The sequence below is a fragment of the Cryptomeria japonica genome, chromosome 4 (genome assembly GCF_030272615.1).
Source record: "Cryptomeria japonica chromosome 4, Sugi_1.0, whole genome shotgun sequence".
Classification (NCBI taxonomy): domain Eukaryota; kingdom Viridiplantae; phylum Streptophyta; class Pinopsida; order Cupressales; family Cupressaceae; genus Cryptomeria; species Cryptomeria japonica.
Window position 1 is genome coordinate 15,664,413 of NC_081408.1, and position 17,295 is coordinate 15,681,707.

Below are 17,295 nucleotides of genomic sequence, written 5' to 3' on the forward strand. Positions count from 1 at the left end.
TTTAACCATGTGGGAGGGTTTGAGTTAACCATTAATGGTTATTGGAGACTTTGGGGATTAAGTGGTTGAAGGTTGGAAGCCTTCAATGGTTTTCAAAGACTTTGAGGATTTAGTGGTTGAAGGTTGAAAACCTTTAATGGTTATCAGAGACTTTAAGGTTTTTGAGAAGTGACAAAGTTTAGAGGAGGGTTAGGTTAATTAGAAGGGATTAGAAGATTCTAGAAGGGATTAGAAATGGGTTTGGGATTTTGCAAGTGGATGGGGGGATAATAGGATTTAAATTGAATTAAATGATTTTATTCAATTTGATTGCAATTTGGAGAAATTAAATAAATTAGATTTATTCAATTTAGGATAACTATTTAATTAAATTTGAATTTAATTAAAAGTGGATAGGAGGATTTATTTGAATAAAATGATTTATTCATTAAATGGATATAGTGAATTTTATTTAAATAAATTGAGTAATTTACTTAATAAAATAGAAGAATGTGGATAATTTAATTAAATTGGATTTAATTAAATAGAGAAATGAACATAAAATATTCATTTAGGAATATGGTCATTTTTATACGTCTACACTATCCAATTTAAATTCTTCCACCATAAAGCAACATGACCTTTCAACTTAGTTTTTGCAAAGCTTACCCTTTCTAAATCTCCAATTTCCTTATATTCAAAGTTTTCCTCCATATCATTTATCTAGTCAATTAATTCCTCAAGGATTAAGTTTCATGCGTTATTTTCAATCTCAATTCTAGGTCTTTTGGTAATATTTGAAATAACTTTCATTATCTTTATCTAATTTGACTCTTTTTCCACTTTTCTAGAATCATGTTCAATTAGGTTTTGATCTACTTCATCATCACTTTTTCCCTCATGTCTAGGGTTTAGATATCTCCTTCTATCTTCTTCTACCAATCAAACTCTCATTTCTCTCATCATATCCAACATTGCATTCATTCTATCAACAACATTTATCAAATAAAGTATTCTCCTCGACAATATTGCTTCCTTGGATCCGATGCAATTGCCTTAATTCAGTGATCTAGCTACAAGGTTTCAAATGCCTCAGAGTCACTTGCAGACTGCCTTAGCTTAGTGATCTATTCAACACAAGAAATCCTTTGATCCAAAAGAAGTAAAATCTCACTTTGATACCACTTGATGCATTCATGACTAGAGGGTTCAAATAGGACTATCCAGTCATGCAACACAGAGTTCAACACAATGGAAATAACATAAGAAAATGATCAACAAACAAGAATATTTTTATATTCACCACCAATACTATTCATTACATCGTATACCTTCATATGCAGAATAACAATGGTCTTGCATGTGTGCCACACAGAATGACAAGATATACAATGGGCACACTCACCTGATCACAGTCCCTTAGATTGTTGTATTGAAAGACTCAATTCTAATGATCAAAATTACAATCTAACCACCTAACTGAATTTTGAATGATTACCAAATTATCTTATATATGTTTCTCTAGCTCTAGAAAAGATTCTCGTCAACCCTAAAAGTCTCAAAACTCGAAGGATGATGATATGTATCAGTCTACCTCAAATTATAAGATGATCCATTGTGGAAGATAACAATGTGTAACTGCAGACCATGGGAATGGGTTTCCCTAGCACCCAAATACCTCAAATGATGTTCCTTTTAGGACCAAAGCCAATGGGGATGGTTTGTAGGTGGAAAGTCACAACTAGACTAGAATGCTCTAGTAGAGAAAATGACTAAACTTTCAGGAGCAATAACTTACCAATGACAAATGCAAATCACAAGATTTATGGATATGATGTAGAAGACCTCATTTTGAGTGTAAATATAGATCCACAAGGAAAGAAGAGAAAGATACAATGAATTACAAAAGAAAGTGCCGAGATAGCTACAAATTGAAATGCAAGAAACGAAACCATCATTTTGATTGATGTAGAATTGATTTATAACTAGGGATGCTCTTGCATTACTTTCTCGAGCTTATCTAATCAAAATGGCAAAACATATTTATAATTAATTCCTTTAAATCTTTTTGTTTAATAATTTACCATAATCATTAAACTTCTTATCTATAATTTTATATTTATATTCAGACTAAATTTTTTAGCTTGCAACATATTTTATTTTCAATTCTTCTTATATGAAATATTTAAATTAATATTTAATTATATAATTGATTATATGGTTAATTTTTTTTTAATAAGTTTGTATTTAATTTTGACATAAGTTAAGTAGGTTAATTAAATGTATATGGATATATCTATAATTTTATTATTATTATGTAAGCAAGATTTTGAAAGGGCTTTGAACCCTTGTACAAAGAAGGAAACAAATTCAATCCAACAGAGAAAAATGTAGCACACCGAGAATAAAGACCAACAACAAGGGATTTAACAAGGCTCCCAAAACCTTCAAGGGCTTTAAAAAGGACCCACAACCTTCATGGGTTTTGAAAAGGTGCCCTAAACATTCGCGTCTATAAACTAACTATCTAGAAAGATAGAATTAGGATGGCAACCAAACGATCCAACTAGAAAACCTCCTAGACCACTAGGTGCAAAAAGAGGAGGGATTTTTCAAAGCTTTCCCCAAGCTTCAATAAGTGTTTCAAAAGGGCACCTTGAACTACCCAACAACATCTATCTTGGAATTCCCAACAACAAATCAACTCGCCAATAGTTGAACTCCTTTCCACCTTAATAGGAGAGAATCGCACCTCAATAGGAGAAATAGAGAAGAATAAAGGTAGAGGGGTGAACCAAAAAGGCCACACTCTAGTATTAGAGTAGCATTAATTGAGAGAATGCCACATAGAGCATCCGCCAACCTCCCTCCTAGAGTACATCCCAACCTCAATAGGAGAAAGCCCCACCTCAATAGGGAATAGGAAGGAGAGTGACAAGAGCAATATAAACCATTCTCCCAACAAAGTAACCATTAGAGACCCAACCACAATAAAGATATACTTCACCTCCATAGAAGCCATATAGGAAGGAACCCAACCAAAAACCATAAAGACCCATCTGAAGAACAAAGGATGACCAAATCCTTGGCAAAACCAAACCCTAACAAAAAAATAGATCCATCAATGATCCCTTGAAAATTGCTAGTAACCTTTTGGCCATGAAGAGGAGAAAAGGCAACAAAAGCTCCAACTCTAAACAAAAAACATAAAAATAGAGAACAACAGAAACAATGGAACACACAAAACTCTAGAAAAATAAAACACCACAATAAGTAGGGGAAAAACCTCCCCACCACCATCTCTGCAAGAGGGCAGAGGAATGCCCAGAAGCCCACAAGTACAAGACAACTAAACAAGGGTTCCAAATGCAGAAAACAAAACCTGCAACTTAGATCCACCATCGACCATTCCATGCACTAAACCGTAGGAGACTCAAGTAAGATCAAGAGACAGACATAAAGAGAAACTCCCGAAGCACATAGACTCCAACTGGAGTCCCTTACAACAAGAAATAAGTCAAAGTCTCTAGACCAAACCTACCCTGCAACCATCGAAAGCCTCCATCAAAGAAGACATAAACATGGATAGAGCTCCACCCAAAACTTGCACACTTCAGGGGTGGGAAGGGAGAAGAAAAGCTTGGGGAAGAAGGTGACCCCAAGCCATGCGGAAACCGACTTTGCTAATCAATTGGTGAAAGGCCCAGGGGAAAGGGTCTTTCAAGCTGCCATCAGGCTCCCAGGATTGGGAAGAAACCAAAACCCCCATAACTGCGACATGGGAGCCGACACAGGAGGTTTCCACCAAATTCAAGCAAGGCCCAAAAAACTCATTTGAAAACCATTGTCAGGGAACGACAGAGAAACCTAGGCTATCCCCTTCATCCTCATCCACCTCTGAATCCCCTAAAACACGTCCATCTCAAGAAACCCTAGGAACCATTCTCTCACTCTCCATTTTTTGAGAAGAGAAGAGAAGAGAAGAAATTGTCTCCTTTGTTAAATATGCATAAATTATATTTTTATTTCTCATTTCATCTAATTATAATTATCCCATTTGAGACTTTCTTTTAATAACTAATATTACTAAACAAAAATTTACTATATTCATTTACAAATAGGTTAAAACTTTAATTTTTCTTTTTGGTATCCTTCAAGACCTTTTTTCATTTTGTATTTAGGCCCTCTCTAATCCACCTCATTTCCTTATCTATTTATACACTTGGCTCTACTATATTACACGTTCATAATCAATAAATACAGTAGTAGAAATTAAACATCTAAGGATATTCCTCTATTCTTTATGCTTCAATAGATCCATGCGCCTTGTTTAAAAGGTCCTCATTTCAAGACAATCTAAGAACACACAAAAAAGTTTAAAATGCCATTTCAAAAGTTTTGTACATCATTTTAAAATTAATAATCATTACTGTTTCATGACTCGTACATATTTTTACATTTTGCATCCATGTTGAATGACATAATGACACAGAAAACAATTGATATCTTCTACCATTCATGCTTTGATGAATGTCCATACCTTGAATAACTGTTTGAACTTTAAAAAATTATAATTGAAGTTGAAAAAAAAAAATTAAAAATCAATACTTAATTATAATATTAAAAATTATAATTACGTTTTATCCGTACGAAATTTACCCAGCAGTAAAGGCAGAGACTTTAATATCGCTGCGCACTAAGCCTACTTTTGTCCCCGACCAAGACAATTTGGTGCTGTCAAAGTCGTGAAATATTCTTGTAACTTTGGAAATTTGCTTCGGTCTTTGGGGAATCTCTGATGAATTCAGTCAGATTGACCCATTCAGTAAGACTGATTTTTGGTGGGTTCTTTAACAACTTTTCAAGATCACTAACAGATCAAGACCCGTCTAATCTGCCAAATTTGTCTAACAGTAAATTTTTTAAATCACTAACAAATTAAAAACCCTAATTTAAATATTTAAATAATCCTTAATTACGACTTGAGTGTCCAAGGGATTCTCCACCACCAATATGCTTTTCTGCGGTAAAAGTCATAAGATACTATTAAAGACTTGAAATTTGTGGTGGTCCAAAGCACGAGTTATGACTGGGCTTTGCATTTTCCTGTGAGCACTTCTATTTAAGGCCTGCTTCATCACTCCCATATTATTACTTTTCTTCCTTGTTTGAGCATATTCTTGTGTAATGCTTAATACTCTTATTTTATCTGTACCTCTAATGGCTGAAGTTGATACTCGTTACGTCAGTTTGAGAAAGAAATAAAGGCAGTTTGATTGCACATACAAGTATGACTATACCCATTTTATCTCTTTCTTATCTCCTTTTAATAGATTGTGATTGCATCGCAAGATATTGTAAAATGTATTCCCACTTGGTTCTCTTTGCCTGGTCTTCCCTATGAGTTTTCAGCCTTGGATATTTTGCAAAATATTGGGGATTCGTTTGGGAAATTCATTCATTCGCACTCGATTTTTGAGGATGGGGTTTTTAGGGTCAAGATTTGTGTGTTGCTTTCGTCGTCCTTTGTGGTCCCTTGTACTTGTAACTTGAAATCTATTGATGTTAGTTGGCATTAGAGTATTGTTCGTGATTCTGATTGGTTTTCTAGGGCTTCTATGGTTATGGATTATGTTCTATTTGCACCCCTCAAGGGTTTGTCTTTTAGGGATAAGGTTTCTCGGCCTTCTAAATTGTCTAATTCAAACCTGGAAACTCCACAGACTAATGTCGATAATGGGGGTCCATCTAATTCACCTACTTTGCAAGGGTTGACTTCTGTTGCGAATGAAGTTCGTCCTTCGATAGGTGTGCAGAATGAGGATAGTAGGAGAGACCTAGGATCTCCTTCTCTTTTTAAGGACAGTTTACTTATGAACTCTTCTAGTTCTTCTTAGAAAAATGATTGTCCTTTGGTCAATGGAATGGAGCTATTCCTTCCTGATGAAGATTTAATTTCTAAGGTTCAAAAGTTAGTTTTTGATCATAACATTACCTTGAATTCGGATGTCACTGATGAAGTGGTGGATGAGATTGATCAAGATTTGGTCAAATTGAATTCTTCTTTGGTTATCCCTTCGTCTTCTAATCCTTTTGATATTCTTTCATCAGACATAGTTCAGGAGGGTGATAAATCCTTGTGTGTGATTGGGAATGTGGGGTTTGATACTGCAATTAATAAACCCTTGGTTCAGTTCCTGGTTATTTCCTTCTCCTTCTCCTTCTCCTGCGAAGTGAGGAAGGAAGCCGAAGGCGTTTTATATGCAATTAGAAATTGATGCTTCTTTTCAATCTACACGTCTGAGTCCGAATTCGGGATTAGCTAAGAGGAAGACAAAATTTAGTCCTCCGTTTACTCAATCTGTTGCCTCCAAACGTAGTTTGAAGGCTTCACTGGAGGTAGAATTGGAGGGTTCTAATAAAGCAATTGAGAAGAGGGGAGCGATTGTCTCCCCTCAAGACCAATGAAGGTCGTATCTTGGAATGTTAGGGGCTTAAATGCCCCTAACAAAAGATGCATCATTAAGTCATAGTTGGACTTAATGAAGTGTGATGTGTTATTATTACAAGAGACTAAGTTAAGTATTCAGGGTGCTGAATTTTTGTTTTCTAAGTGGAGATTGTGGAAGTTTTATGTCTCCCCTTGTGTAGGGGCATTTGGGGGATTGGCTTTTCTTTGGAATGATGTGTCTATTGAGTTATCATTGGTCGTTTTTGCTCCCTTATGGATGTTGGCCTTGGTAAAGAGTCGAGTTTCGAATGTTAAATTCTAGTTGTTCAATGTATATGGTCCAATGACAATAGGGAGAAAGAAAGCTCTTTGGGAATCTTTATATGTTGCCTTCTCTCCCCTGCAAGGTCAGTTTGTGGTTTTTGGAGGGGAATTTAATGCCATTTCCTCTGATGATGAGAAATTTGGGGGTATTTTTCCTAATAAGTGTATTATGGAGGATTTTTCTACTTTTATTCAGAAAAATAATTTGCTAGATTGTAAAACCTTGAATGGTCCTTTCCCTTGGACAAATAGGAGAAAAGACTTTTCCCAGATTGCTGAAAGACTTGATCGCTTTTTGGTTTCTGTCAATTGGATTTCCCCTGATGTGGATGTTGTTGCTACAGTTTTGCCTAATAGTGGCTCTGATCACTTTCCCATTATGTTGTCTATCTTGGGTGATAGAGCTTTTGGGCATTCTTCTTTTAAATTTGAGCCACTATGGTTTCAAGATGCATCTTTTTTCATGCTTTTACAATCTTGGTGGACCTCGGCTCCCTTCATCTTTGGAACAAGAATGTTTTGATTTGTAAAGAAACTTACCTTTCTGAAACAAAAGATTAAGATATAGAATGTATTGCATTTTAAAAATATTTTTGTTGAAAAGATTAGGATCCAAGAAGAACTTGAAGTTCTTAATGTTGTGGTTATGAAGTGTGGGATGGATTCTGCTACTTTTGAGACACATAAAATGTTAAATTCTCAGCTTGAGGAGGTTCTCTCTAGGGAAGAAATCTATTGGAGGCAGAAATCTAGGGATATATGGTTGAGTGATGGAGATAGGAATACTAAACTCTTCCATTCTTCCACTAAATGAAAAAGGCAACGAAATAGGATCTCTTGTATTCAAAATCCTAATGGTGTTTTTGTTACAGAGGAAAAGGATATTGCCTCTGAGAAGTCCTTGCTAACTAAGGAGACATCTATTTTTAATGATAGCTTTGCTTCTGCTATTCTTGAACTAATATCTGATGAAGATAATGTTATGTTAATGGCTCCTTTTTCCATTCAAGAAGTTAAGGAGGTTGTTTTTTCAATGGCACCTGATAAGGCCCCTGGGCCTAATGGTTTTACTACTCTTTTTTTTTTTTAAATGTTGGCCTTTTCTTAGGGAAGAACTTTGTCTTGTTTTAGAGGAGGCAAGATGCAATAGGTCTATTTTAAAGGAGTTAAACACAACTTATTGCTATCATTCCTAAATTAGAGAACCCTAAATCTTTTATTGACTTCCGTCCAATTGCGTTATATAATACCTTATATAAAATTATCACTAAAGCTATCTTTGTATGGCTAGCTAAGCTCATCCCAAAGATTGTCTTGGGGGAGCAGGGGGGTTTTGTTCCTAGTAGGGAAACGGCAGAAGGTGCTATTGTGGCCCATGAGATTTTACATTATATCTCTTAGCTCTCTATTCTAGCTATGATTCTAAAGTTGGATATGATGAAGGCTTATAATAGGGTGAGTTGGCATGCTCTCAATTGTGTACTTAAGAAATTTGGGTTTGGGGTTAAATGGGTGAAATGGATATATGCATGTATTAGTACTGCTAGGTTTTCAGTGATTTTGAATGGTTCCTCATGTGGTATTTTTGCTTCCTCCAGGGGTCTTAGGCAAGGAGACCCGTTGTCTCCTTTCTTGTTTATCATTATGGCTAAAGCTCTTGGTAGAGCTATCTTGGGTGCTCGGGATAGTGGCCATTGGAAGGGTATTTCTATTCCACATATGGTTGCTAGTCATTCTCATTGTTTATTTGTTGATGACACGTTATTATTTGGTAAAGACACTATGGGGGAAGCAAAGATAATTAATAGGATCATTTTGGATTACTCTTCATTTTCTGGTCAGAGGGTAAATAGGGCTAAATCTAAGATTTTCTTTCTTAATGTTTCCCCTTTGGTGCAGTCTAGGTTGACCCCTTTTTGGGGGTTTCTCTGTAGGCCAGTTCCCATGTAAGTATTTGGGAATCCTGTTTTTCACTGGGTCAGAGAAACATAATTTTGGGGAACGGATTTCTGAGGCTATTTCTTCAAGGATTCTGGCCTGGTCTCACAAATGGCTCTCTTTTTCAGGGAAAATTGTGCTTATTAAGGTTGTTCTTAATGCAGTTCCAATTTATTTATTATCTGTTTTAAAGGCTCCTAAGAAATCTGTGAATGCTTTGAAATCAGTTCTAAGGTCTTTTTTATGGAATGATAATGTGAATAATAAGACTAGAATTCCTTTGTTAGCATGGGATAAGGTATGTGTTTTGAAAGATAAGGGTGGTGTTGGAATTAGTGATCTTGGTATTGGTCTGGAAGTTGTACAAGAAGCCCTCTTCCAAGTGGGCATCTATCATATTTGCAAAATATTTGAGAAATTGTCCTTAGGAGACCATCTTTACTCGTTCCTCGCTCCCTAAGGGGTCTATAATCTAGAATTTCTTGGTTGAGTGTAAATTTGTTATTATTCCTGGATTGTCTTGGCTTATTCATAATGGTCGAAAAGCTAGATTTTGGGAGGAAGTCTGGAATGGCTTTCCAGCTCTTTCTAGCCTGAGCGATTGGTCACCTCTTATGAATCTTCTCAAATCTTCTTGGGGCAAATTTGTGGCTGATTATTATTTTGTGATTCTTCGGGTATTGTTCCCGTGGCTAGATGGAAATCAGTTGAATTTCTCCCAGTGGATCACGATTTTAAATCTGCTTTTGTGGAGGAATTGATGAAATGCCCATTGATTTTCTCTGAGGTTGAAGATGAGATTATTTAGGTCTACTCAAAATCAGGGGAATATTCAGTTAAGGAGGGGTATAATTACTTGTCTGCAGGTTGTAGGGGGGAGGATTTGCCCTATAGATTATTCTGGCATGTTGCTTGTCTTCTAAAAGCAGGAGATTTTTCTTGGTTAGTTGTTCAGGACAAAATACTAACTGGCATAAGGTTGGATAGGCTTGGGGTTACTACTATTTTTCCATGTGTTATGTGTAGAGGGTCTCTAGAATCAGTTGATTATCTTTTTCTCCATTGCCCTTTTGCTTCTCAATGTTGGCATTGGCTATTTAGGAAGTTAAACTAGTATCTTGCTTTATGTCATGACCTTCGGTCCCAATTCATGGGTTAGCCTTTGATAAATTCATCTTCATTTTATGCTTGTCTTTGGATAGTTGCTCCTTCTATTTTGATTTGGAAGATTTGGCTTGAGAGGAATAACATAATTTTTAGGAAACATTCTTCCACTTTAATAGATGTTCTCTTCAGCATTGAAAAATCCATCTCTGAGTCTTCCTTGGCCTTTATTTATAAGGGCATTAGTCTTCAACATTATTTCACTTCATGGGACAAGTGGATTATCAAACATTGGCCAGCTTTACAGACGCTTCCCATGCTTGGGGCCATTCCTAAAACAAGGTCTCCTTTAATTAATAGGAAAGAGGTAGTCTGGTTACCTCCCTCTTCTTTCAAGTATAAATTGAATTTTTATGGAGCATCTCGAAGTAATCCAAGGAAGTTTTCCATTGGTGTAGTGGTTTCTGATAATAGGGCTCGAATCATTAAGGCACAGTGTCACTGCATTCCTAATGGGACTAATAATGTGGCTGAGTTACATGCTCTAGTAGTTGGGCTTGAGTTGCTCCTCTCATTGCACTTTTCAGATGTGATTATAGAAGGTGACTCTTTAGTTGTTTTTTACATGATCACAAATCTGTCCTCGAATTCTTGGCATTTGAAATATTGGTTGGATAAGGTACTACCACATCTAGAGTTTTTTAATTCCTTCTCTATAACTCATTGCTACAGGGAGGCCAACAGAGTTGCCGATTTCCTGGCAAATAAGGCCTTAGATGAAAATATTCAGTCTTTGGTTGATGTTGATGAGAGTTGCTTACCCCCTCATCCTGTAAAATTTTAATTGTATGTACACAACCTCTTTGCTTAGTTTCGACCCTATATCTTGTTTGAGATTATAAACAGGTATGCAGTTTAGTGTGGTGGTGTATGAGGCCTTCTTGGTCTTGTTTATATATCCTCATTAAGTCTGCATGCTTGCTTGTAATTCTAGCTTTGGTACTGGTCGTGCTTTAGCTTAGGAGTTGTGGTTTTTTGGTTTGAGGGGTATCTTGTTGTCATGCTACATGGGCACTTTTTTGTGGCAGATTTGTTTTCTTAGATGTCCTTTAGATGATGTCATCTGCATTTGTAGTGACGGCTCACACATAGGTTTAACTATGATTTCTTTATTGATTTGAAGTTTTGTACTATCTAATCATAATTGTTGGAAGCATAAATACCTTTATTTGCATTTGCAGTGGCGGCTCGCACGTAGGCTTATTTATGATTGCTTTATTGTGTATATTTTGAGGTGGCATTTTGGGTATGTTTCTTTTCACGCCTCTGGGGATTTGCTTCGTGAAAAAATATTGCTTCTATCGTAAGGTATTAAGTATGAGTAATGGATATGATTTTCTTTGATTACTCCTTAGGAGGTGGCAGTTTGTGGAAGTTTGTTGGCACGATGTACTGTGAGTTAGCTTGTGCTGGTCTTTATTTTGATATCTTTTTTGTCCTTTGGAGGATGTGCTTATTAATCTATGATGGCCTATTGTTTCTTTATAAGCCTACTCATTTTCTTGCATTGCATTGTTTCTTTGGGCTCTTTTTGATGGAGGTTGCTGGTTATAGAATCTTGTTGCTTGTTAAGCTGTGCGATTTCAAGGATTCTCATGTGAGAAGCTTGGTCGACTGTTTAAAATCCATTCTTTGGATTTCTCTTTGGCTTTTCGCAAAGTGGTGGGTAGACGATGGTTAGTGGAAAATTCATTTAGTTTTCTTGCTGAAGTTGCATCTCGTTTTATTACTATCTGTATGGACATGATTTTGGATTTTTCTATGGTTATGGCACTATTGGATGCATACATTCATCCCTTTATTTATTTTGCTACTGATATGGATAATGCTTTGTCTCTCTATCATTTTGAGTTTGGTATTTTTTCTTATGGTGGTTTCCTATCGCCTTCTCAATTATTATTTTCTGGCTAGCACAGTGAACTTCTTTCAATTATAAGAGGGGGTTTGATATCTAATCTTTATGATGACACTATGTTTGCTCTTGTAGCTTTTTTAGATCATGTATCACCAGATATTTTGGCAATGGTTTTTAATGTGTTTTTCAGGTATTCACTTTCTCCTGGATTCGTTGAAAGCGGTAATGTCTTCTCCAAGTGCAGTTATGCCTCTTCAGGTTGTGGCTCTAGAAGTGGAGAATGATGACATTGTTCACCCACTCTCTCCTCCGATGGAAAGTACCAGCACTTGGTTTCTGCAGTCTTGATGTTCTAATTTCTCACTTAGAGAGTTTTTTGTATCCATATACTTTGGGGGGTGGGTTTTTTGTTAGCCCATATGGTTTTATTGGGAATCTTCTTAGGACTGGTTGGATATTTCCTTGTTCTTAACTGCCTATACTATTTATGAGCTAGACCAGAGGTTTTCTTTGTCTGGTTCTTTCCTACCGGTGCTCTTTCAACCAGGTTGTAAAAATTATAAATATCAATAAAATTTATTGGTTCTCCACTTTTATTTTTTATTTTTAAAACTTCTTATATAAAATTTAAAATTTAATATTTATATTCAAACTAAAAATTTAAGCTCACAATATATTCATTTCTTATTCTTTTCATATGAAATATTTTAATTAATCTTAATCATATAATTAATATGCTTAATTTTTTTAATAAGTTTATATTTAATTTTGGCATAAGTTAATAAGGTTAATATTGAATAGCATAATGACAAATATATTTCTACATTTTGAATTCAGAATTCGTCTATCATTTATACCTTATATAAAACTACCATTTTAACGGTCTATCATTTATACCTTATATAAAACTACCATTTTAACCTAAAATAAATAAATATGACCTCAGTGTTCACTCTTTCAAACCATCAAAGTAGTGAAATATTTTTCAACTTTGAAAATTTGTTTTTAGTAAACAATTGAGAGGTATCTATTTTGTCAAATTCGTCTTATATTAGTAAGATTTGATTTCTGATGAACTCAACTCATCCATTCAACAACAAGTGATTCCATTCAAGAACCTTTCAACATCAAGACCTGTCCAATCTGCCAAATTTGTCTTGCATTCAACAAGACTTAATAGATAATAGACTCTTTCCATCACCAAAAAATCAAAAACCCATTGACATTTATATAATTTAAATATTTAAATAATCTTTAATTACGACTTGAGTGTCCAAGGGATTCTCCACCACCAATATGCTTTTCTTCGGTTCAAAGCACGAGTTATGACTGGCCTTTGCATTTTCCTCTGAGCACTTCTATTTAAGGCGTGCTTCATCACTCCCAAATTATTACTTTTCTTGTGTGAGGCTTAATAGTCTTATTCTATCTATAGCACTAATGGCTGAAGCCGCTGTACTAGTTGATAATTGTTATGTCATCGGAGAAGATGAAACAGAGGAAAATGCTGTAGTTAGAAGAATTGGGAAATACCATGCCAATATCTGGGAGCGTGATTTTTTGCAGTTTCTTTCATCACCTTATGGAGTGAGTTTATATTCTTTCATGGTTTATATGTTTGCAGTCCATTTGTTCATATTATTTCATGGTTTAAGTGCCCAATTCTTTATTTGTGTATTTATCGGGCACCTTCGTACATGGAGAGAATGGAAACGTTGGTTGAAGAGATAAAGATGGACTTGTTTAACAGTCTTGTTGGAGAGGGAGAAATTAGCCCCTCTTCATATGACCTACTGGAAAGATTCTCCATTGTTGATGTTGTCCAACGCCTTGGAATCGATAGGCATTTTGAGAAAGAAATAAAGGCAGTTTTAGATTACACATACAAGTATGACTGTACCCTTTTTATCTCCTCCTTATCTCCTTGTGTTTATTAACTAATTCTATTTTATGCTATGCTTCCCACAACACCAGATATTGGAATGAAAATGGCATTTCATGGGGGACAGAAACTGGTATTGTTGATCTCCACACAACTGCTTTGGGATTTCGAATTCTTCGCCTGAATGGATACCGTGTGTCTTCAGGTATTGCAGTTTTCATACTGTATTTCAGGTCTATCAATATGTGAATATGGGCATAGAGGTATTGTTTCTAAACATGTTTTCTCTAACACCATTGTGCTATAAATCCAAACAGATGTATTTCATAACTTCAAGGACCAAAAGGGGCAGTTCATTTGCCCTACAAAACAATCTGACAGCCAAATAAGAATCATGCTGAGTTTATATCAAGCCTCTGAGATTTCTTTTCCAGGAGAGAATATCATGAGAGAAGCTAAAGAATTTGCCCGTAGATGTCTAAAAGAAGCACTTGAAAAGAAGCAGGAATTAAAAGACAAAACCCAGCTTCTAGCAGAGGCAAGCATAGAAACCATTCTTGTTATTTTATATTTATATGGTGTGTTAACAGCCAGGTGATTCAAAATAAGTCTTCTCAATGTAGGATGTTAAATAACGAGTTTCATAGCTCTGATTTAAAATAGGATGTAATCTGTTTGGCTCCAACACTATTGCTTGGTTGCCCTGATTGGTTTTGTTCCAATTCAGATTTCAGATGGTTTATGCTAGATTTGTAATGGATATTTTAATAAAAAATGATCATATGATATTATAACTATTTCTTGTAGGTGGAGTATATTCTACATTATCCATGGAGATGCAGAGTCCCAAGGTGGGAGGCATGGAATTCTATCCAAATATTTAGACAAGACATAGATTCTTGGATGCTGACGGAGGGAATATATAAGTAAGTCCATACAATTTTGTTTTCTAAACTATTCAATCAAAGCATCAAATCTAAATTGTGTTGATAAATTTCTTTCAGGGTGCCAAATGAATGGAGTAAAAAGATTTTGGAATTAGCAATATTGGATTTCAATATCTTGCAGTCTCACCATCAAAACGAACTCAAATATTTGGCTGAGTAATACAACGATATCTAATTTCTTCATTGCAGTTTATAGAGAATTTCATATTGATTTTGTATAAGAATCAAGTTTGCAATGTATTTAAAACATTGGTAAGCAATAAGTAAAGTAAAGATACTCAGTCTTTTATGCATGGTCATAAGTTAAGCCTTAAAAGAATCAGTTAAGATTAAATTGGTAAAAACTTATGTTTTTTTATTCTTTAAACTCAGCTATATGTTTTTGCTAATACAAATGTTCAGATGGTGGGATGAGGCAATCGTGAAACAACTTAGTTTCTTTAGGCATCGACATGTAGAATATTATTTTTGGTATACATGTGGCTTGTATGAGCCTGAGTATGGAGCAACAAGGTTGTGCTATGCCAAACTGGGCACCCTCATTACTATTGTTGATGACATTTTTGATACTTACGGAACTATTGATGAGCTCATACCTTTTAGGGAGGTTTTGATCAAGTAAGTTATTGTAAAAAATTTCGTCACTATAATCTAATTCTAAAAGAAAACCAAAATTTGATATCATAGTAATATAGAATGTGTTATCTACTTGTTATGATTTTTTACTTGTTATATAAAGATATTTATTTTAACTTCAATATGTAGCTGGGATATGTCGATGATGGACAAACTTCCAAACTATATGCAAATTAGTCTTCGGTTTGCCCACCAAACATATATGGAAATAACTGTTGAGGCTGAAAAGATACATGGTCCACGTGTACAAGAATGGATGAAGGATTATGTAAGTTATGTGTTTTAATTTGGTTCCACGTTTATGTTTATAAATATATAAATATACATTTTATGCATTTATGAATTTCTTTCAATTTATATATATTGTTATTTTATTCTAAGTAGTATTTCTTATCCCATATTGCAGTGGAAGACACTAATTTGGGCAGAATTTCAAGACGCTGAATGGATAGCTAAAAAATATCATCCAACTTTATCTGAATACTTAAAGAACTCATTAATATCTTCTACTGTTCCTGTTGTTACATTGTTTCCCATGATTTTAATCAACACATATCTCCCAGATGACATTTTGAAGAGAGTTAATAAGTTTGAAAGTAGAGTAGCATGGGGTTGTCGATTAATTGATGACTCCAAAGATTTTTAGTTATCTATCTATCATATTTCATGATTATAAATTTTGACTCATTTTATCTATGAATTATATATTTAGCATAACATATTTTTCCTATTTTTCCTTATTTTTAAAGAATGAACAAGAACATGGAGAGACTGCATCATGGATAGAATGTTATGCAAGAGATAACCCTGGAACAACTAGGGAGCAAGCTTTAGATCATGTGAACATGATTATCGAGTTGAGCATAGAAGAATTGACTAAGGAGCGTTTATTTTATGATCATGATATTCCAAGTTGTTGTAAGAGGTTGTATTTTGATTCCATGTACAGATCAGTGGCTTTCATTTGGAGGGACATAGATGGTTTTTCAATATCACATCAAGGCACCAAAGATGACATAATGAAAATACTTATTGAATCTATACCTCTCTAAGATGGAGAGAGAAAAATAACTTTATTTCATGTAGTGTTCCTTTAAAACTTTTGTATTATGTACCTGAGTTGTAATAGATGGAAAAATTATAACCAGAATGTGTAGGGACAATATATTATTACCTTGTTTCATGTAGAAATTTATGTTAAAAGTGTACTTGAGATAATTTTCAAATTATTTCTTATTATTATCTTATATAAATTTTAAAAATAATATTTCTTGTTCTTTTTAGATATCATATACTTAAGGATAAAAGGAACATTCACTATGATCTAGATTGTCCATTGAAATTTTATTCATTGTTGAGATGATAGTATAAGCTATAAAAAATAAAATGTGATAAAATTATTTATTTCTACATATAAATTTTAGATTTTTTTTTAATTATCAAGAAAAAGTTAAAAATAGAAATTTAAAAGTGTGAATCTCAATAATAATTTTATAATTAAAAAATAACTGATAATTTATTAATTAACATTTAATCATAAAGAAAATGTTGAAATTTAAATTTAGTTATTGAGATATATTAATCTTCAACTTTTATTTTTATGAATGGTGTAATATTCTTTTTATTTGTTTGTACAATTTAATAAGTAACATTATATGTAAAAGTAATAATGAATGATAGTTCTTATGGACATATTTTTAAGTCATTTAAAAAATAATTTAGAATTAACTTGTTCTTTATATAAAAATCAAGACAATTGTTATACACCTCAGGGCCATGTGTAGTGGTCAAATGGAAGGATATCCCTCCCCTAGCTATTAACATTAATATCATTTTAGCTTTTATAGAAGAACTTCGTAAGAGACCTATAGTTTTTCAAAATAAAGAGGATTCATTGGTTTGGGTTAAAAATGCGTCAGGCTCGGTAAAAGAGGGGTATAATTCTTTGATCCAGACCCTTGTATCTGTCTGCTGGCCTACTAAGCTATTCTGGCACTTTGCTTGTCTTCCAAAAGTAGGGGTGTTTGCCTGGCTGACAGTTCAAGATAGAATCCTCACTGGAATACGATTGGATAGGCTTGGGATTACGATGATGTTTCCTTGTGTTTTTTGTGGTTAT

At 34.4% G+C, this 17,295-nt stretch overlaps 1 protein-coding gene across 1 annotated transcript; it reads left to right on the forward strand.

The window, feature by feature from the left end:
- The first annotated feature begins 13,127 nt into the window (after nt 1–13,127).
- Nucleotides 13,128–16,331, forward strand: LOC131065313 (sesquiterpene synthase Cad-like). Its single transcript, XM_059218613.1, has 10 exons — nt 13,128–13,296; nt 13,395–13,599; nt 13,686–13,798; nt 13,911–14,131; nt 14,401–14,519; nt 14,598–14,696; nt 14,943–15,158; nt 15,306–15,444; nt 15,583–15,819; nt 15,923–16,331. The coding sequence occupies exons 1-10, from the start codon at nt 13,152–13,154 to the stop codon at nt 16,226–16,228; spliced, it is 1,800 nt and encodes a 599-aa protein (XP_059074596.1). The 5' UTR covers nt 13,128–13,151; the 3' UTR covers nt 16,229–16,331.
- The last annotated feature ends 964 nt before the right edge of the window (nt 16,332–17,295 follow it).